Source organism: Miscanthus floridulus, chromosome 8 (assembly GCF_019320115.1).
Source record: "Miscanthus floridulus cultivar M001 chromosome 8, ASM1932011v1, whole genome shotgun sequence".
NCBI classification, from domain to species: Eukaryota; Viridiplantae; Streptophyta; class Magnoliopsida; order Poales; family Poaceae; genus Miscanthus; species Miscanthus floridulus.
In genome coordinates this window covers 217729839-217750251 of record NC_089587.1, presented here as the reverse complement: position 1 = coordinate 217750251, position 20413 = coordinate 217729839, and the positions used below count along the sequence as shown (strand labels likewise).

The 20413-nt window shown below is 42.6% G+C and overlaps 2 protein-coding genes across 6 annotated transcripts; one reads left to right on the top strand and one right to left on the bottom strand.

Moving 5' to 3' along the window:
* Window positions 1-329: 329 nt before the first annotated feature.
* LOC136474980 (putative transcription elongation factor SPT5 homolog 1) lies at window positions 330-7670 on the bottom strand. 3 transcript variants are annotated; one of them, XM_066472540.1, is made up of 21 exons: window positions 7184-7670; window positions 6108-6349; window positions 5871-6014; window positions 5642-5803; window positions 5398-5481; window positions 4990-5057; window positions 4544-4901; window positions 4296-4451; window positions 4100-4197; window positions 3714-3762; window positions 3484-3636; window positions 3243-3386; window positions 2837-2936; window positions 2538-2708; window positions 2396-2444; window positions 2219-2310; window positions 1654-1720; window positions 1437-1488; window positions 1114-1333; window positions 869-970; window positions 330-776 (listed from the first exon to the last, which is right to left on the bottom strand). In XM_066472540.1, the coding sequence occupies exons 1-21, from the start codon at window positions 7527-7529 to the stop codon at window positions 535-537; spliced, it is 3099 nt and encodes a 1032-aa protein (XP_066328637.1). In that variant the 5' UTR covers window positions 7530-7670; the 3' UTR covers window positions 330-534. The 3 variants fall into 3 exon arrangements, with proteins under 3 accessions (XP_066328637.1, XP_066328638.1, XP_066328639.1); XM_066472541.1 differs by having other exon boundaries at window positions 662-799; window positions 870-970; XM_066472542.1 differs by having other exon boundaries at window positions 682-799; window positions 903-970.
* Window positions 7671-9731: 2061 nt separating this feature from the next.
* On the top strand, window positions 9732-15906 carry LOC136474979 (uncharacterized). Of its 3 annotated transcripts, none has more exons than XM_066472538.1 (9): window positions 9732-10093; window positions 10180-10280; window positions 12128-12269; window positions 12372-12659; window positions 12763-12916; window positions 12998-14271; window positions 14350-14423; window positions 14803-14914; window positions 15375-15906. In XM_066472538.1, exons 2-9 carry the CDS (start codon window positions 10225-10227, stop codon window positions 15396-15398), a joined length of 2124 nt encoding a protein of 707 aa, XP_066328635.1. In that variant the 5' UTR covers window positions 9732-10093; window positions 10180-10224; the 3' UTR covers window positions 15399-15906. The 3 variants fall into 3 exon arrangements, with proteins under 3 accessions (XP_066328635.1, XP_066328636.1, XP_066328634.1); XM_066472539.1 differs by having other exon boundaries at window positions 9732-10280; window positions 12998-13942; window positions 14033-14271; XM_066472537.1 differs by having other exon boundaries at window positions 9732-10280.
* Window positions 15907-20413: the final 4507 nt, after the last annotated feature.

Genomic DNA, 20413 nt, shown 5'->3' with positions numbered 1-20413 from the left:
TGAGGAGCTCGGCGGTGGCACAGACCCCGGCAGGGGCAGGCAGATAGAGCACGGCCGCGACGGGAGACGCGAGTCCGGGCAGGGGGCATGCGGCGTGGGCAGGGCGGCAGGCTGCACGGGCATGGGTGGGGCCGCGCGGCGCAAGCGAGGGCGAGCATACAACTTATATGGGTCCATCCAGACGGACAGACGAGCTACAAGCAGCATTACCGTTATTTTTGTCTGCGTTCAAGTTGGACCCACCGGAAGGAAGCAAAAACAGCAAGATAAGAAGCGTGACAATCAATTTAGGCTTTGTTGTACTTTTGTTTTTCAGAGTCAGTCAGTGGTTTCTGTGGAACAAATCCAGAAAGCATCAGCTAACACCTGACGGTGAAAGTTACCTTTTGAACATCCAAATTGCTTCTCAGCACCGGATAACATATACAGAAACTAACGACGACAATAGCTAACAGCATTTTGAGTACTTAAACCAATTAAATTAAACTATGCTAAAGTTAGATATGAACTAAGAATCTCGACTGTGCAGATTCCTCAAGCTGCCAGTTTGCCCAGAATCGCCATGTCCACTATTTTCACATCTAAGCTACCTTCCACCTTCACGATGCCATCAGACCCATCAACTCCAATGAGCTTTCCAGTGGCTCCGCGCAAGGAGCCATTCATTATCTTGAGCTTCTCGTTTTTCTTTGGCCTGACCACCTCTAGCTCGTTTGCAGTGACGATCAGTTCATCTCCCTCACCCAATGGCCCAAGGGATACACGACATGATCCATTCAGATTCTCAGAGACGTTAGCACTGCAAAGCAAATGAAAAACGTTAGGTAAACAAAGGTTCACATGCGCTCATAACCAATGTAACCACATACCAGGAGCACTTCCTTCACCACAGCATTGCTGACCTCATCACCTCCCCTGGAGACGTTCACCAAAACATCTGGCAGTAGCCAGCTTCCCTCAGCCTCGCCACCTGCAAGAATTTGGACAACAAGGATTCATTTAAGTGCCTCCAGATTGATGATCCATTGACGACTTGATTCAGCTCAATATGATCCTGACTGTAGAATGTCTTTCACTGCAAATGCAACAGTACAGAGAAGGGCAAGGTTGAACCTATTACGGGAGACATTAGTTCCATTCCACCATAGCCTGGAGTCATCGGCTGGCCACTAGGAGTACCAACCAAATAGGAGGCAGGATCCGGGGTCATCGGTTGACCAATAGGTGTTGAGGGAACATTCGTGCTTGGGGTGTTCACCGACGCATCACCCCAACTTGCCCACCCTGACCCAGGAGTGGGAGCTTCGTATGGTCGAGGTCGTGGAGTTCCTGGCTGATTTTTTTAAGGAAAAAAACAGAGATGGAGAAACACAATCAGTTGCCAGCAAAAAGTTTAATGATCTCCAAGATAATTACAAGAAAGTGGCTCACTAAACCTGGTAGGCTGGACTGCTTGCCCAAGTGGAATCTCCATCTTCCCGGTTGTCCCTGTCAATAACAGAAACAGTAAGCAACCTATAGAGGCTATTGCCAAAATTTAAACGAGATGATTTTCTTAAGCTGATTTATTCATAGCTCAAGCTATCAGCTTATAAGACAATGTGCATCTAGCAAATTTATATTAATTTGTATTCTGCAAAAAGACATACAGACCTGTGAGGACTCAATGGCACCCAGGCTCGACTAGGCATAGTTCTCATTACATCTCGAACTGGGGTCGCTGTAGAAATAATATAATATGGTTACCAGAAAAATTAATGAAGAAATACATGATCCAACAAAATGGCAGCAACTAAACATATACGTCATTTTATCCGGTTGTGTTGGTTGAAAATGGAACCAAAATATAAGAGTGCTTACTGATATCAGTTCAAGTGCTAGGCAACAAACAAAAGTGGTTGCCTCCATAGAGATCGAATAACACAAATACTCAAATCCTCTTGAAGTAATCAAAGTAGGTGCAGCAGAATTATGGTACTTCTCTATCAAACTAGGGATCATACCGTCCAGCTTTCCTAACTTTTTAGGGAACACAATACATGTGGAAGCCCAGAAAAGGTGACTCTTGCATAATATGGTTAATGCTAAGAGAAGATAAAATTAACAGTCAAAGCAAATCATGCGGACCTCATGTTCATTCCCAAAATGCCAAATGTTTACTAAGTAAATTTTAGTAATCTACTCTTAAACAAAGTGTAATAAAGCATGTAATGCACACCTCCAGGATCCCGGATCGGAGTCTGAATAGGATGTAGTGGCGTTCGAGATGGATGCACAGGTGTTTCAACACCCCTTGAATAACAAGTTTCACTGCTTATACAACTCGTCAGCAAATGAAACTAAACAGGTCAACCAAATATAGAAATATGGATGATGAGCAAAAATGAAAAGTTACCGAAATGGTGTTTCAACAGCAGCTGTTTCGCCGATATCCTCCCTCTTAACTATATATTCGCACAATAAATATATTAGAACTAAACATGAGAGAAACAAGTACACCTTCGTTTCAAAAAAAAGTACACTTGCAACAGACTTACCTGTGACAATTTTCATCAGCGATTCAAGCTCTACACGCACAAGCAGACCAGTTAATTCTTTAACACGGCCACGATATCCCTTATATGGCCCAGATCTAATTTTGATACATCTGTTCACCAGGGTATCATTCCCTCTGCCACCACTGCCTCTCCCTCCAAACCTTCCACCAGCTGAATAACATAGGAGGCATGCATTATTGTATAACACAAGGGAACTGACTCAATTTGCTACGGATAAATAAAGAGGCTACTGGAACCCATAACAGCAGATATTTTTTTCAACTTAAATACATACGTACAATTCATTTGAGGTCCTCTTGGGGGCAGCCTCCCTGGAGACTGCAAAATCCTTGCTTGAGAGCCAAAAGCATGAAAATGTGGATCTGCTTTATCCATGGCCTGCGTAAGATAACAAAAAGGTATGGTCAGACACAGTATTCTAAATTCTAAAGTACATTAATACTCCTGCCGGTCATAAATACTTGACATATTTAACATTTGCACGGTTTTTTTTTATGTGCATCTTTGACCATTAATTTCTTCAAGAATATATTCTTAAAATCCTTCATATATAAGAGATTTTGCAAGTATTTTGAATACACACATATACTACATGTTTTCAAACTAAATAATGTAATAGTTACTGATGTTTGCAGTTTTTAAGGATTGACCAGCTCTTGAGTATATATTAGCAGTAGCACATACATTCCCATGGTGGCTGCCAGTTGACCCCCCAACAAGGAAACATGATTGTGCTTTTGCACAGATAAATCCTGAATGCTCAAGGCAGTGGCGATCATAGATAAAAAGTATGCCTCTGTGTATATGTTCCACAGGGCCTTGCTTTCCCTATCAAGAAAAAAAATAGATATATAAAATATACTCAAAACAATCATATCTTCTGATACAAACTGAAACGTACAAGATCATGTGAAGTTAGACACACCTTACATGCTCCTTCAGCAACCCTCACAACATCCTTAGTTGACACAATGTTATTGTACCGATCTTTTGCCGATGTGCGTCGATCAATCTTACATTTTATTTCTCTCAGTTTTACAAGGACCAATTCAGGTTTATCAGGCACACCTTTCAGAACCTAGTTGTATATTAAGGTCAATATATTAGTACATAAATCATGAAATCCATGAAACAAGATAGATACAATCTGCTTGCCTGAAATGCTTCACTCTCCAACCGTATAATAATCCCAAACGATGAATTGCTGAAAAGTTGAGAGGAATGAATTAGTTCATATCCATTCAGAAGAAATTGTTACCAGATTGTTTTTCAGTAGATATGATTGCTTTCCTTAACTACTATTGTGTGTGTGTGTGTGTGTGTGTGTGTGTGTGTATATATATATATATAGACAGGATCCTAGCATGAATGCCATAGAACCTCATGTAAGAAACAATATCCAGATCTCAGATCTAGAAATATGGTCACTAAAGATTAACCATAGATATATATAGTTAAGGAAAGCAATCATATCTACCAAAAGATATAATTCAATAATACAAAACTCGAGCAATAATGGTTCACTAAGAAAAATAACTTACTTAAGAAGAACAAGGTCGTGCAATTCATAATCACCAATCCTGGTAACTCCTGTGGTGACCTCAGAACTCTCCACAACATGGTCTGCAAACACACGGATCTATAATCACAGAGGCAGTAAAAGGTCAGTGCATATACCTCCAAAAAAGGTGTTTGCTAAGCAGCTATTAACACATCAGAAAAGCAAAAATATCTCACATGTTCTTTGGTAGCGTCTGATAAAATGATCAAAACATGCCCTTCCACTTTAACAACCATGCCTGTCGCACCCTCTTGAACTCCAGATATGACTTTTACATGGTCTCCAGGATTGAAATATTTACAGAGATCCGTCTCACTGAAGGCAAGTGTTCCCTGTGATTATGAAGGAAAGAATCCTACGTAAATATTGATCAAATATTGTAATTAAATCATCCTTAAAATAGTAACAGTCTGCGAGTAACTACCGGAAGCCCAGCTAGTTTTGGTTGAATGTGCACAGTACTATCCTCCACCTTCTCAACAGAGCCTTTTAAGTTCTTGAGGTCACCCTTAATAACAATTACAGCATCACCTTTCATGAAGTGGCCCTTTTTTCTATTTGTAAACAGAGTGGACAAGCTAGCCACATCCTCATTGAGGTCATCACCAGGTTTTTTGAATCTCTCTAATTCATCAAATGTTGGCTTAATATTTTGCGTGCTGATCGATTTTATAGAGAATGTTTTGTGCAAGAAACCATCTTTGAACAGCAAACCACCGACAACATCAAAGTATTCCCCAGAATCTCTATTCCTCCTTCTGTCAACACGGATGTGCAACTCCCTGTTTCATTTGAGTTAGCAAATAACAGCAAAAGGCAATAAATACAAATAAAAAACACTATTACAATGATAACAGGGATGAAAAGCACCTCGCCTCATCGACACTAAAGAACCTTGGTGGTGGAATGAATGACTTCTTCGGGACCTCTTGCCCATCCTGAAAAGACCAGAATATTCATTCATCAAGCAAAGTGATTTGACGAGCAAACACCAGAAGGAGCATGACAAAGAAAAGACAACTTTTTTCCCATAAGATGGGATATAGAAAACTTCCTCTAGATATGTAGGCCTCAGTAACATTTTGAATACCATTGCAAGAAAACTAATCAGAATCTCACAAGAAAGGAAACCCTGAGATCATGTGTTAAAATAACATAATAATCATGTAAAACCTATAAAAAGTTACCCAGTCCACAGAAGATGCAATACCATACAGTTTTACGTAAGTTTTGCTGAACAATAAAACTCAGATATATTGCTAGTAAGAATAAACTTACCAGTTTATTTGCCAGCACTTGTAAATCAATTCTAGGAATGAGCTTAACAGTAACCTTTCGGCCCACATTGTCAACATCAACAACCTAAAGGTAGTCAAAACAAAATACAGAGAAAGCCTGTTAGGACAGGAAGTAGCTCCTTTGATTGTAAACCCCTTTAAACATGAATTTCTTCTTAAAACTTTATAAATGGCTCTCGCGTGTATTCTAAGGGACTGGAGACAGCAAAGATCACCCTTTATACCTTAGCAAGATCACCTTTATACATACCAAGCTTCATCCGAACCCACGAGTCACTTGAAAGGTCAACAGATTTGCTCTCGATAGAAAGGACATCAGCCATTTCTCTTATAGGAACTAAAGTTGGTTTTGTTGAAGCAATGATGTTCCGCAAACCTTTGCAAGCCTGAAATTAAGTTCAGTTAAAACACAGTACCAAAATGAATAAAACTGTCAAGTGAAGCACCACTTACCTCTTTGACATGGGCTTCTTTCTCTGCTTCAATGTAAATGAAATTCTTTAGGCGTTCTAGTGCAACAACAGATTTTATCTGGAGATTTGGCCTATCAATGAACTTTTGCATTAGACAAACCGCTGTTTCCCGCTCATGTCCGGTCTGAAGTCATAATAAGATATTAGTGGTGTTCATATGTACAGAGAATAAATGTTGGAGCAGATCTTATTCTTCTAGAACTTGCAGCTAACCTACCGCACATTTCACCATCCAAAGCTTTGGATCCTTCACTGATGGTAAGAGAGCCTGCTGTTCAACCTCGGTAACTTCCTCGTCATAATCAAAATGGGATGCTTCTTTATATCTATTTTGTAGTCGCCTCACAATCTCTTGCATATCCTCATTGTCTTCCAACATAGAGCTAGAATGAGGAATACACCTCCTTACCACATCATTGTGACGAATTTCAACCCCAGCATCAGTATCGTCAATAAAGCCTGATAAAAGGCAAAAGGTGCACAAGTCATGGCAATGACACAGATGTTTCCTTGCCTGTGCTTCTCTCTAATGACGACTCGAACACAAAAGTAGTCATGGTAAACTGCATCCTGGTTCTATTTAACCACAGGAATGTCATTGCAATTTAGCAATCAATTAAGTATAACATTCACATTGTCCAACTGAGGCACTGAACGCTATCCGTTGGAAACAGGAGAATGACAAAAGCAACAACATAGTTAACACATACAACTAATGTAGAAATCCTATATTTTCTTGGAAAACGATTCTCTCCACACTGGTATACTGTTAACTGGGTGTACAAGTCCTCGAGTATTTCAGGGGTAGGTGTAAACATAAGGTTGACAATTGATAAGATTTATGGAGCAGGAACTAGGTGCTTCCTTCGAGAAGATCTCCAAATCAATATGAAATCCCCGAAATAAATGAAGTTCGGCTCTAAACTTTGAGGGTTGCAAAAGGTCTGCAGAAACAATCACTATGTAATGCGACTAAACCAACACAACCTCGTTAAAAACCTAGCTGACGGGTCTTATAAAAGCACAGAATCAAACTATAAACGGACAAGTAAACGATTCTGCATTTTTTTTCCTGACAACTCCCAAATGGAATCAATGTCCTTACGTCCACATTATTAGCCCAGAGAAGAAACTAACAATGCATTTGTCAGCTATGGCCCGATGCACGGCATAAAATGAAAGCAAACGGTGCAAAATCGGGTAATTTCACGGTAAACTCTGCAAATTACGATATGATAAGATCAACCGAGCGATTCTACTGGAACCCGATCGATAGGGCAATCACCGACTCACCGGGCTCGACATCCGAACTATCGTCGTCGATGTCGTCGTCGTCGTCGACCTGGGCCATGTCGTCGATCAGGATCGACGACCGCCTCCTCTTGGAGGCACGCCCACGGCCGCCGCCCCCGTAATCGTCGTCATCATCGTCGTCGTCGTCGTCGTCATCCTCGTCCGCGTCCTCGTCCTCGCTGGCCGCGTCGTCGATGAAGCTCTCTACGCCACGCGACCGCTTCCCGTGGCCCCCGGCTCGCGATCTCTTCCCACCCCTCTCTTCCTCCTCCTCCTCCTCCTCCTCCTCTTCCTCTTCCATGTCGTCGACCGCCTCCTCCTCCTCCTCGCGGCTGCGGCGAGGCATTTTGGCGGCGGCCGCGGCGACGGTACTAGGGTTTCGGGACCTCCTTACTGGTCGACAAACTCGGCGGCGTGGCTTGGGCGCGGTGAGAGAACCCTCGACTCGTCGAGAGCTTGTGTTGCAGCCTCGGCGAAGCTGGGTGCGCAAACGAACTGGGGAGCCGGAGGGGTGCTAATATTGCTGGAGATGGGTATTTAAGGCTGTATAAGCCAGGAAAACCGTCGTGCAGTAGTCATACAGTACTGGGCTGTGTCTTCTCCGGTAATGGGCCAATGTGATTTCTTTGGGCCTGCCTTGCCCGTAGCAGGAAACGGATTGGACTCGGACGCGACTCGTCTGCTCTTTTGTTGACTAGTACTAACGACTAGTAATGATGTGGCCAACGGCCCATCGGCTCAGCAAGGCCTTTGTTCTTCGCTCCAGCCCGATCTGGCCGTGTCGGCATATCCGCGTGGCACGCCGGATATGCTTTTGGATTTACCAAGGATACGCCATGTGGAGAATGCAAAACTAGGGCCTGGTTCACTCTGCAAATTTTTTTTTTTTGAACCCGATGAATAATACCACTTTCGTCTTATTTGATAAATATTGTCCAATCGTGGACCAACTAGGCTCAAAAGATTCATCTCGTGATTTCCAACTAAACTGTGTAATTAGTTATTTTTTTACCTACATTTAATACTCCATATAAGCGGCTAAAAATTGATGTGATGGAGAGAGAGTGAAAAAACTTGGAATTTGGATGGCATATAAACAAGGGCTCAATCAATTCCCCCTTTTCGTAGCAGAGACCAAACTAGCACTAACATGTCAGTGCGTACCTTGATAAGCCACTTGACCTTTTTTTTGCAGGCACGATTAAGACAAGTAGAAGGCTCAATTATCCTATGTGCCACCACGGATACTTCAATCATGTTGTTGTTCTTTTTTTCTTTTTTGAGAATGTTCAACCATATGCTGGCATGAGTCTGAAATTCACCCCTTCGATAATGCGCAGGACATGGGGGATTGTTTATCGTGCCATCTCGGTAAGGTTTGCATGAAAGGATTCTGTCTTTTCACTACTCCATCAGTGAAATAAAGAAAGAACTACTCCATTAGTTCTAAATTGTAAATCGTTTGATTTTCAAGATACATAGAATTTATACTATACATCTATCGAGATATAATTAACAATTCAAAGTTATATTATTCTCGCTCTCACTAAAATATAAAGTGGGTTCTTTAGCTTGCTAGGCCTCCATTCTCCCTTAGCAGCGAGACCACTCCCTACCTCTTTTCAAGAAATCTTTCATACCGTATGCCTTTTCTACGCCTAAAACAAGTTCATGTCTCTCCTCTCTGAAAAGTAAGTCGGACCTTAGATGAATTCGATTTGACAAAGAATGATATACTATCAGTCAAAGCTGTTATATTACCGGCTAAACCAGTTATACTAGCTAAGGCTATATATTTAAATGTTTATGTTTAATTAAGTAAACAGAAATTGTCGTAAAAAAGTTAGTAAATAAAGCAATAAAAGTATTGTTGGATTTGTTATCCAAAAGTAACTTTAACCTTCTCATACTTATATCTATTTCTACAAAGCAACAACTCCGTTTCCCGTCGCTCGGCTCCACCCACGAGGCGTCACGCGCACGCCGTTCGTTTGCTTGCGTGCCCCCATGGTATTCCGCGCTTCCGTGCATCTATCCAAACACCGCACACCTCACGCGCTCGCGCCGAAACGCCATCTCGAAGGCCCATCATCCCTCGGCGCACGTCAGAAGCTGCACACCAAGGACTCCAGGACTGAACTACGCAGACGATCCTAGGCAAGTCTCGCATAGCATTTCTAGCTCCTTCTACTGGCGCGTGGTCCCACGCACGCTGAACCCACGCGTCAGGGAGAAACCGGCAGCGCTCGTTAGTGCTCCCTTTGCTTGGACGCGCGGCAAGCAGAAGTGCCAAACGAGATGACGACAGCCGCGGAGGCGCATCACGCTGCCTTGTGGGGCAAGCACACAAACCGCCGGCTGGGCCCCACCAGCAGTAACGCGGTGCCGGTGCGTTGACATTTGTGCCCGCCAGCTATCGCCCCGCGCCGAACGCGCCCGCCGCGTTAAACAAAGTGCGGGATGCCTGACGCGTGGGGTCCGCGAAAGCATCGCCCCCACATGTCATCAGGAGGTAAATATCCGAACTGTCTCGGGCTCACGCAAAGAAGTTGTTACCCAAAGCAAAAGGGCTGGCTGCCACGGCCCGCACCCCCGCGCCCGCCGCTGGTTGGTTGGCTGCCTGCCTGCCTTCTCCCGCGGGGGGCACCGGCGCACCGCGCCTCGCCTCGCCGCGATCCGGTCACCGCCCTCCTCCCTGCCGCGGGCGGAGCTCCAGACCGCGCGGCGGCGGCGTGTTGGAAGTAGGAAGCCATTGACGATCTGGTGCCGCGTGGGGTAACGGGAGGCGGGCTGGCGGTGTCTTTACCGCCCGCGCGCGGGCATTAACTCCGGCCTCTGTGGTACTACCTCACCACCTTGGCATGCGGATAAGCACGACGCCATGGGAGGACAGAGCTGACCTCGAGGAAGGTACTTGAGGAGGAAGCCTCTCCGATTCCGCTATGCTCGCATCCGGATTTGGGGTCTCCAGCGTCTGATCTACCGCTTGATGCAAGAACCTGGCGTTTCTCAACGGTGAAGGAGGAAGCTGCGGCGGCGAGATGGAGCGGGCCGGCGAGAAGCGGCATTTCTTCCCGCTCACCAGCTTGCAAATCGGGTACGTGTTTCGCGGGGATTTTCTTTCATGTGCTCGGAATTTGTCGTGCTATTGTTGCTCGTTTGCCCGCAATAAGACCGCCGGCCGCCGGTTGCCGGCTTGCCGGCTTGCCGGCGACGTATTGGTGCTCATTGGAGTAATGGAGTGGAATGACGTTTGGCGCTCTCTTTTCCTGTTGCGAATTGCGTTGTTTTACTTCTGATAAGGTCGTTAAGGTTGCAATGTGATCTGGTTTTCATGTTGATTTGTTGTTTATGCGGATGAGAGATGTTCGACGAGTGACGTATACGTGCACAATTGAAATTATTTTTCCTTTTTGTTTGAGTACATTTTGCCATTAGTTCTTGCAGTGAAACTGGCATGGACCCTTTTACCTGAAAGAAATGACTTTCTTGCTTGTGCTGCCGCCTGCAGAAGATAATTGGAAAAAGTCTACTTCACCCCCCACCTTTCATACTTAGTCTAATTCACCCCCCAACTATGAAACCGTCTGTTTTACCCCCTGAACTTTCCAAAACCGTCTGTAATTAATTAGAATTTATCTATAACTAAATTATACATAGTCCAATGAGTATGAAATTTTTACTATAGTTCAAGCATACAATAATTAGTGTAGCATAAAAATTTCACCACAATTGGACCATAGAAGCTGCAGCTATGAATTATTCCAATTAATTACAGATAAAATTAGATTTTCCAATTAATCTAAATCTATAAAAAAAATTTGTACTAAAGCATACTGTATTATATATTCATTATGTAGATCTACTCATGTGGAGTCCAATAAAATTAGATTTTTCATTTTATGATTTTTCTATGATTTTTCAAAAATTCACCGAAAATAAATAAAAAAAAGAAAAATTCAAAGATGACGACACTGTAGCAAACCCGCTGTTACTGTTGCAACCCCGGTGTTACTGTAGCAAAACCGCCGCTGAAAACCGCCCAGGGGTAAAATAGACGGTTTTGGAAAGTTCAGAGGGTAAAACAGACGGTTTCATAGTTGGGGGGTGAATTAGACTAAGTATGAAAGGTGGGGGGGTGATGTAGACTTTTTCCGAAGATAATTCCAACATACTGTTTTTGGAAAACGGACAGGAATTGTCACAAAACGGGGAATGGGTAGTTTTATTCGCTTCTGTAGATGTTTCGGGGGGTACACTTGCGTGGTCGCCATATGGAAAGGAAACCCACTGTTGGAAATATTGCTAGTTGAAACGACAGATGGTCAGAATTGCCGTGCACTGGAGCCTTATATATTTTGCCATTCATAGCGTTCCTCCCAGCTTGTACATCCATGGACTGTGTTCGAATGCCGGTAGAGTAGCAGTAAAATTTTCATTCTATCCGTATCCAGTGGTCCCAGTAAAAACTGCCCAGGCTTCTGTTGCGTGTGACCTTCCGTCCTGTGAGATGATCAGTATGTATGTTGTGTGCATATATTGGTTTCTGTGCTGTGTTTTCAGTTCTTCGTTCATATTTGAACTTGAACCTCCACAGACCAAATGACAGAAAAAAAACTAAAAAAGAAGCAGTTCACAGCTGAATGTCTGATATGTTTTGCCCGTCATGCGCCAGTATTTGCAAACGAGAATTAGTGCTGTGCTGGTGAGCATTTTGCACTTTCAGTTCCATGGTTGCTTCTATTTAGTTTCTGGGTCTTGACAGCTCAATGTTTATTTCTATCATCTGTTACTGTGTGTCCTAACTCATGTAAGATGGAATACGCTTTTTAGGGTGGGGGAATGATTTTACACTGATCTGATAACCTGTTGTTGTTTGTAATTTTTTATTTCTATCAACTATGAATGGGAACTAAACAAGGTTTTCTTTCATTTTAAATGCAGGGATTTACAGTCATATCTTGCAGAACTGACAATATTTCTGTGCCCTCATACCAAGAAGTTCCTTATATTGCTCGACAACCGCCCATGGTTGCTAGATCAGGATACAAAACCTGCTCATCTATGGCAATTGATGGTTACTAAGGTCTGTTGTTCTGCTGCTTTATGCACACCTATTGCGGTATCTCTTTCTTGCTTAAGTTTCACTGCACTGCTAACATTCTGATTCTGTTGTTTTTTGCTCCAGTCAAGGTTTTCCCCTTTCGCCAATTCTAGGATTAGGAGAAAGAGAGATGAAACTGATGGAAAGCTTGTATTCTCAACAAGCTCGGTATCTGCTCCCCATTTACAGAATAAATCTTCCAGATGGTATTCCTTGATCGACGAGGCTATGCGGGAAAAGAAGCTTCAAGTAAATAAGTTGAAGGATGCCCGTATACTGAACAGGGAGCTTCATCAGACTTTATATGGTTTTATCATTTTTGAGGTAGACTGGGCTGATGTGCGTGGCATCAATTATTTGAATGAACTTCAGGTACAGTCTATTAATGTTGATAGTCTTACTGTTAGGGATCATATTGATGACTTTAAATTCATGGCACAAAGCCACAAACTTATTTCTTTTAGTATCATTGTAGACGGATACATCAATGGTTGTGGAGTCTAAAATAATGAAGAGATGGGAATTTGATAGTGTTAATCAAGCTTCAACATTGATCACTTCTTGGTTCTCAGGAAATCCCTCTGAATGTCAGCTCCTACAGGACTATTTGAACAGCATCTCTTCTAATGGTAAAAGCACTGATAGTAACCCTTTCCTTTTTCTCTTCTTCATTGCTGGTAGTACAGAGCACTTATACGCTTGCTGTACAGGTGATATGTTTTATGATGCTCAGAATGATTTCTTAACACCTGAATGGGACAGTGAGAATTTACCAAGTGATAGTGATGATTCTAGCCATGTTCATATCATCAGAGAGTCATCAGGTTTCACAGACTCATTTTACACTGCACCTCCTTGCTCTGGACCTTACAAGAGAAGAAAAATAATAAAATCAGATGACGGAAGTAGTTCGACTGAAGAATCATACACAGAAATTGTGGCCTCGCCAACACATTCGTCATCTTCATGTTCATCGTGTGACAGTGATAATGAGAAAGCTAAACCTCTATTGGAGCCCAGCACATATAAGGATGTACTAATCTGTTTCCGCTTTGATGATCATGACCTTCCATTCAGACTGAAAGAAGTCATACTATCTGACGTCAGACTGTTAACACTACTTGAGTATGGCCTTCCTTCGTGGATTATATTTCTTCAGTCATATCCAGTGTTTTGCAAGATATATCGCCCATGGATGTGCCCTCTTGCCAGAGCATTGTATGTCTTGATGTCATTAATCACTGTTCTTATAGGATTTTATGACCTCTACAAGAATGTGCCCATGTTGAAGGCAACTGCCTCAAGATTGTTTGGCCCTTTCTTTGATTGGATAGAAACGTGGGAAATGATATCAAGACTTAAGTATCTTGGAACTATGCTTTTCCTGCATAACTTTCAGCAGGCTTTTACATGGTCTCTTAAGATTGTGGGTGCTGCTAAGTCTGTTCTTAGTGTTTTGACAAAGCCAATTGCGGGACCAATTCTGGAGGTTTTTGAACTTACCATGCCAATGTGGAACCTTTGTGCTGAGACAGTAGGATATCTCAGTTCAGTTGTCATAGTATCACTGGAGACGTCTTGGAGTGTAGTTATCGGTACAGTGGAGATGATTATCTGGCCATTTTGGTTTGTCTTCAGTACTATGATTAGCATTGGTATGGTTGCTGTAACCTCTTACATCATCTGTTTCATTTTCCTTCCATGTTTTGATTCTTATGCCATGCTAATTTTGTTTCTGTCACCAGTAAATTCAACTCTGTACCCTATAATTTGGCTCCTTGGAGAGATACTAGCTACACCTTTCCGACTAGTCATTGGGCTGTCAAGTTTTGTAGTGGATCTTTTTGTTGATATTGTCAGTGTTCTAAGGGAGAGCTGGTCAACACTAAGTGCCTTATATCAAGTTGGATCTGTTCCCAGATCACCTGTGCTTACATCTGATAATAGCATCTGGGGCTCACTGTGGAAAGATCTTCTGTATCAGGTATCAGAAGTTCGTTGGCACAGCCAAAGCATACATCAAACTATCTATGAAACTTACTTTGACTTTTTTTTCTTTCAGATTTTCCGTGCACTACGGAGCATTTTGTATGGTTTTGTTGCCTTCTTTTCAACATGTAATAGGCACCGGCTCAGGTAATTTTTTTTCTTCGGACACCTATGCAATGCTACAGTTTAGTAAGTTCTGAAGAACATTAAATGAAAAATCACAATTATACCTTGGTTTACTGCTGACTTCAAAATTGTCCTTCAAAATGGCTTTTATTCCCCCCTGACTATTTAAGTGACCTTTTCCGCCTCTCTTACACAGTTAGAAAGGGATTGGTGGGGATTGAAGGGGATTGAGGGGGATTTTATCCTCTATACAAGTCAAAATCCCCGTCAATCCCCTCGATCCCCATCATTCCGAACAAGGCCTTAAGTGCCCAAAATGAATTTTGTCATCTTGTTCCCAAAGTTAGGTTGCATTATAACTTCGAGTGTGCTAGGTGTTAACTGCTACTGCTTCCTGCAGCATTTACAATCACATTCAAGTGTTTCTCCAGCGCATATCTCATGTCTCACCTGGTGCACGGTATACCGCTTACCGTGATGGGACTCGGAAGTATAGCAGCCAGAATCATCATGTAAGTATTTGTGCATTCAATACTTCAGCAGACTGTTGCTCTTGTGTTAACTCAAGAATTCTTATGAAATTGTAGAAGAATAAGTTTTCTCTTGTGTTCATATTTGTTATGTTAGCCTAAGATACTCTCTAATCAAACCTATACTTCCATTTCCAAGAAGCAAATTTGAAAGAACGTTATAGTGTACTTTATGTTTTCCTGGGATCAAGTTAATTTGAATTTGAATTGCTCCGGAATCACAATATGGCTATATTAGGAAGAGGACGTGTACTGAGAACTATGTGATAAGTCTGTTTCCTACTCTGAAGTAACTTGGAATGTTACTTCGATGTTTGTTATCCTAGCATCTGCATTCTGCATTATATTTAGACATGGGTTGCCGTTCAATTTTTCTTTGTTGCCTTTTCTTTTTCTTTCCTTTCACTTCTCTGAATGTGTCCACTGGTACGTTTTTGTGCAGAGAAGGAAAGCCAAGACGAGATAACAGTGCAGTTGGCAGGTTACTGAGCAATTAACAAGCTAACTCAGCGCAAATCCCAAAAGGCAAGAAACAAAACAATGTAAGCCGAACAAAATATGGAGAATGAACAATCAATAATAAGAGTTGATTGGGGGCCTTCGGAAAACATGAAAACCAAGGAAGAGTCTAGTACAGGAGTTGTACATTAACGCTGAAAGTTCCGTTACGTAGCTCTAACCAGTAACCAGCAGTTTCCTTGTGTACCAAGTACCTGGCAAGCAGTAGTTTCAAAAAAAAAAAAAAAACTGGCAAGCAGTGAAGCCAAACCGGAAACTGTACATACGCGGATCTTCTAGCTGCTGTTTGTTGTAAAATAATAGCTAGCTTGTACAGTAGGCCTGTGCATATCCTGATATCCTCATGTAATTGCCCTCTGGACAGCAAGTTTGTAATGCATGTCTCGAGTATATGTTCAGTGTTCAGTTTTCTGCGCAAAGTGACATTCTTTCGTCTTACTGATCTCATTTCACCAGTTATTGTACATGTGAAATTGGCATTCACAGAGTACGTGCATAAACCAAGTGCGCTTTTACACATTGTTCTCCTTGGTAACTCTTTGCTCTAGCATTCCCTCGAAAAAAAAAACTCTTTGCTCTAGCAGACGTGCGTGCATATCCCAGGAACCCCTTCTGTTCTCCTTGGTAGTATGTCACTATGCATCTGCATTGCAGATGATCTATACAATTCAGCCTCTGCATCTTTTGGCCTTCCTCGTGTTCCCATTGCAGGTTGAGATAGATTTTTTTTTTTTTTTGCCTCAATTGGAAGAGAGAGGGGGATCTGGAGGACTAAGTTACTTTAAACAAGTTCTGCTTGATCTCCTCCTTTACCCATATATCCTCTATTCTTCTTCTGTGTCATGTATTGCCCAGCTGCACATGGAGCCAGAGGAGGTGCAGCCTGCGTGCATGCTGCATGATGCTGCCTCATCCATCACCCACGGGCATGTCCACATGTGGGTTTGGTAGACGCATCCATGTGTGCAACAGTGTCAGATCTAGTCTAGTAGAATAAACTCGTTCTAGCCTGACGGTGAACAAGCTAGTGAAACTCTGAGAAATCGAACCCTCACTGAATACACGTTAATTTTACTGACGGACCCCGTGTGTATCAACTGCTATCGGATTTTCGATCCTCTGAACCCAATAGGCGTTAGCAGTATGAACCATCAGTGTTTTATGTATCGATTTTCAGCTTTGTGATACATCTTTTGTAACCAATTGGCTCAACGGTTAATTGAACCATTGGATCTGTGCCCAGATCAGGGGCGTCCAACCGTTACATGGTTGGTGGACTCTCGTCGCACAACACCATAAAAAAAGAGGCATGGGCCGGGGCACAAGGCACGAGGTTCACCTGAGCCACCAGACACCCCACCTACATCCCAAACCCTAACCGATCTAGAGAGGGGATGTTGTCAGCGACGGGAACCACCGCCATCGGCTTCACCCCACCTCTGCACCGCCGCCCTGCGACTGCGCCCTCACCGAGTCACCACCGCACCTCCACCGCGCACCAGCGATGGCCAGCTCGTCTTCGTCAAAGACGGCCGATGGTTTGCTACTCGCACCTCTCTCCCTCTCTAGTACCTCATACTAGTTCATGTTCTAGGGTTTACCATATGCTAAATGACAGTTTACACCCATTAGATCTACTGCTAGTGGATCATGTAATTTCTATCAATGGTATGGGTCGTCTTACTAAGCGTAGATCTAGCTTTTGGGGCAGACAAAACGAGAAAGTAGAAGGAGGGGATTCGATTTGCGAATCGGATCGAAACGCTAACCCTAACCCTAGAAGGGGAATGGACAGATCAGGAGAGCAACTCACCAAGGCCACTCCACCGCTGTCGCACCGCCGTCGCGCGGGGAGATAGCTCCGCCGCCGCGCGGGAGAATGAGCCGAGCCACGCGCCGTTGGCACAGAGTGCCGCCGCGGTGGCTCGGGCTCAGGGCAACGTCGCAAGGCCACTCAACGATGGCGCGCTTAGCCTCAGGCGAGCGCGCTCGCCGGCGAGGGGCCCCGCGGCGGCGTCACCATTTCTCTCCGGCCGCCATGTTTTGGGTGAGAAGGGGAGAGAGAACCGACCGCCGTGGCGTAGAGAGAGAAAGGGGAGTGGCAAATGAGCTAGGATTCTGGCGCGCGCGACCGGCCAGGCGGTTTTGATCCGGTGATCAGCGCGTACAGCCGTTGGATTTGATCCGACGGTCGGCGTTCGCTGGACCAGCTTTCAGCCCAGGCGGGCGAGGGAATTCTCGGCCTAGGCCCAGGTTGCGGCCTGGGCGCGGGGACAGCGCGACGCGCGCGGCTGACCGGGCCATTTTTCGTCGTTGGGCCACGACAGCGCGCAGCGCGCGAGTGATTTTCGGTCCGAATGCACAGTAACATTTACGAATTGTTATTCAGAAGCAATTTTTTGATGTTTTTGTCCAGTTTAAATCTCTGACAAAATTTGAATCAACAGAATAATTTTTTCAGAGAGTAAATGAGTACAGTAAAATGCTTCTTAAAAGTAGATAAAGGATTTTTCATGTTTCCGCTGCAAAGTTAATGTTTATTATCTTCTAATTAAATTCGAACTAACGAGATAATTTAATTTGAAGAGCAGTTAAATTTTATTTAGTAAATTATGATATTATTATTTTTCTAACCAATGTTGATAATAATAATATTATAATGTTTATTCATAAGTTTTCCATGCATTAATTCTATTTCTGCACAACGGTGATGTAGAATTAGTGTATAAGAATGTTTTATGTTTTAATTTTGACCATCGTTAAATTAAAGCATGCAATTATGATGTCATATTTTCTCACTATCTCTGACGGTGTTTTTCTGGACAACCCAATGACATTTATCTCGCACATACCACCTCTTGAAGGGGGCAACTATAGGGTATGGCGAGAGAAGCATGAACTAGCACTTACGCTGTCTAAAAATGACCTAGCGCTTACCTCCCCGTGTCCTACTGAGCCAGTGGACCTGGTGAGGGAAGAAAATGAATCTGATGCTGATTTCACTGCTCGGCAACGAGATCATGCAGAAGTGCGGGTGAAATGTAATTTTGAACATAAGAAATGGGACATTTCAAACCACAAGTGCTTGATGGTGGCTAAGTCTACTATTTCAAATACAATAAGGGGGTCTAATCCAGATTGTGACACCGTCACAGAATACCTCAAGAAAGTGAAGAGTCAGTTTACTGGCTCTTCAAAGACTTATACCAGTACTTTGATCAAAAAATTATTCAATGAAAAATACACTAGTGGTGGTATCAGATAGCACATACTAAAGATGAGCAACACGGCTTCAAAGCTAAAGCCAATAGATTTGGGGCTCAAGGATGAGTTTCTTATTTATTTGATTTTTGCTTCCTTGCCCAAAGAATATGAAACTTTTGTTGTGAACTACAACATGCAGCCCGATAAATGGGATATAGATAAGCTCATTGCAATATGTGTTCAACAAGAGGAGAGGCTAAAAAACTCACAGGGTGACTTTGCTAACCTTGTGAAGGACAACAAGAAGAAGAACTTCAATAAGAATGCCAAACCTCAAGTGAAAGTCCCTCAGACTGAGCACCATCAGAAGAATAATAATGCCCAAGTTAAAAAGTATTAGTGCAAATCGTGCAAGAAACATGGACATTACCAGAGGGACTGACCAGACTTCCTGAAAAGCCTTCTGAAGAGAGGTGATGACTACATTACATTCATAGATGAGTTCTTGTATTTAAGTTATGCAAAATCTACTTGGTGGATTGATTCAGGTGCAACTATTCATGTTGCAAATTCATTACAGAGACTCTGTACAAGGAGGATCCTGCAAAGAGGATAAAGAAAAATTAAAGTAGCAAATTGAGTTGAAGCTGAAGTTGAAGCCATTGAAGATCTTTCTCTAGAATTAGATAATGGTTTTAGACTTCAGCTTTCAGATATTCTTTATGTACCCTCTTTACGTATAAACTTGATAAGTGTCTCATGACTTGACGATGATGGTTATGATTGACATTTTGGTAATGACAAATATCGGATTGTGTATAATAATAATTGTATTGGTCTTGCCTTGCGACAAGACAAGCTTTATTTATTATCATTTTCTGAGAATGTGAATGCTGTGAGCACTGATAATGAGAATTCTTCCTCGTCTATGAATACAAGTAATAAGCGGAAGAGAGTTCATGATACATCTTCGAAATTATGGCACTGTCATTTAGGCCATATTTTGAGGAGAAGAATAGAGCGATTGGTTAAGAAATCAATTCTTCTGCCTTTAGAATTTTCAGATTTAGAGCAATGCATTGATTGCATAAAAGAAAAGTACATTAATAAAATAAAGAAAGATGCCAAACGAAGCGCTGGATTTTTAGAAATAGTTCACACAGACATCTGTGGTCCTTTTTCCTGTAAAAAGTATGGATGGTTATGATTCATTTATAACATTTACAGATGATTATTCTCGTTTTGGCTATATTTATCTAATTAAGGAAAGATCGGAAGCATTGGATAAATTTAAAATATTTAAGACCGAAGTAGAAAATCAGTACAACTTAAAGATTAAGGTAGTAAGATCCGACCGTGGGGGAGAGTACTACGGTCGACACACCCCATATGGCCAAGTTCATGGACCTTTTGCAAGGTTCTTACAGGAAAATGGCATAGTAGCCTAGTATTCTACACCGGGCGAGCCTCAACAGAATGGAGTAGCTGAAAGACGCAACCGTACCTTAATGGATATGGTAAGAAGCATGATAAGTTACTCTTCTTTACCAATAAGTTTATGGATAGAGATGTTGAAAACTGCCATTCATATTTTTAATCGAGTGCTAAGTAAATCGGTGCCCAAAACACCTTATGAGTTGTGGACAGGAAAGGAACCCTCACTGAACTATTTTTGTATGTGGGGTTGTCCAGCTGAGGCTAAAGTCTTTAACTCAAACATAGGGAAGCTAGACTCCAAGATAGTCAATTGTAATTTCA

Coding starts and splice junctions, on each gene's coding strand:
- LOC136474979 (XM_066472538.1), top strand. CDS start 10,225: ATGGAGCGGGCCGGCGAGAAGCGGCATTTCTTCCCGCTCACCAGCTTG. Junction 12,270..12,371: donor GGCAATTGATGGTTACTAAG/GTCTGTTGTTCT, acceptor TTTTTGCTCCAG/TCAAGGTTTTCCCCTTTCGC. Junction 14,272..14,349: donor GGAAAGATCTTCTGTATCAG/GTATCAGAAGTT, acceptor TTTTTCTTTCAG/ATTTTCCGTGCACTACGGAG.
- LOC136474980 (XM_066472540.1), bottom strand. CDS start 7,529: ATGCCTCGCCGCAGCCGCGAGGAGGAGGAGGAGGCGGTCGACGACATG. Junction 6,015..6,107: donor TTTGGATGGTGAAATGTGCG/GTAGGTTAGCTG, acceptor TTATGACTTCAG/ACCGGACATGAGCGGGAAAC. Junction 5,058..5,397: donor AAGTGCTGGCAAATAAACTG/GTAAGTTTATTC, acceptor TGGTCTTTTCAG/GATGGGCAAGAGGTCCCGAA.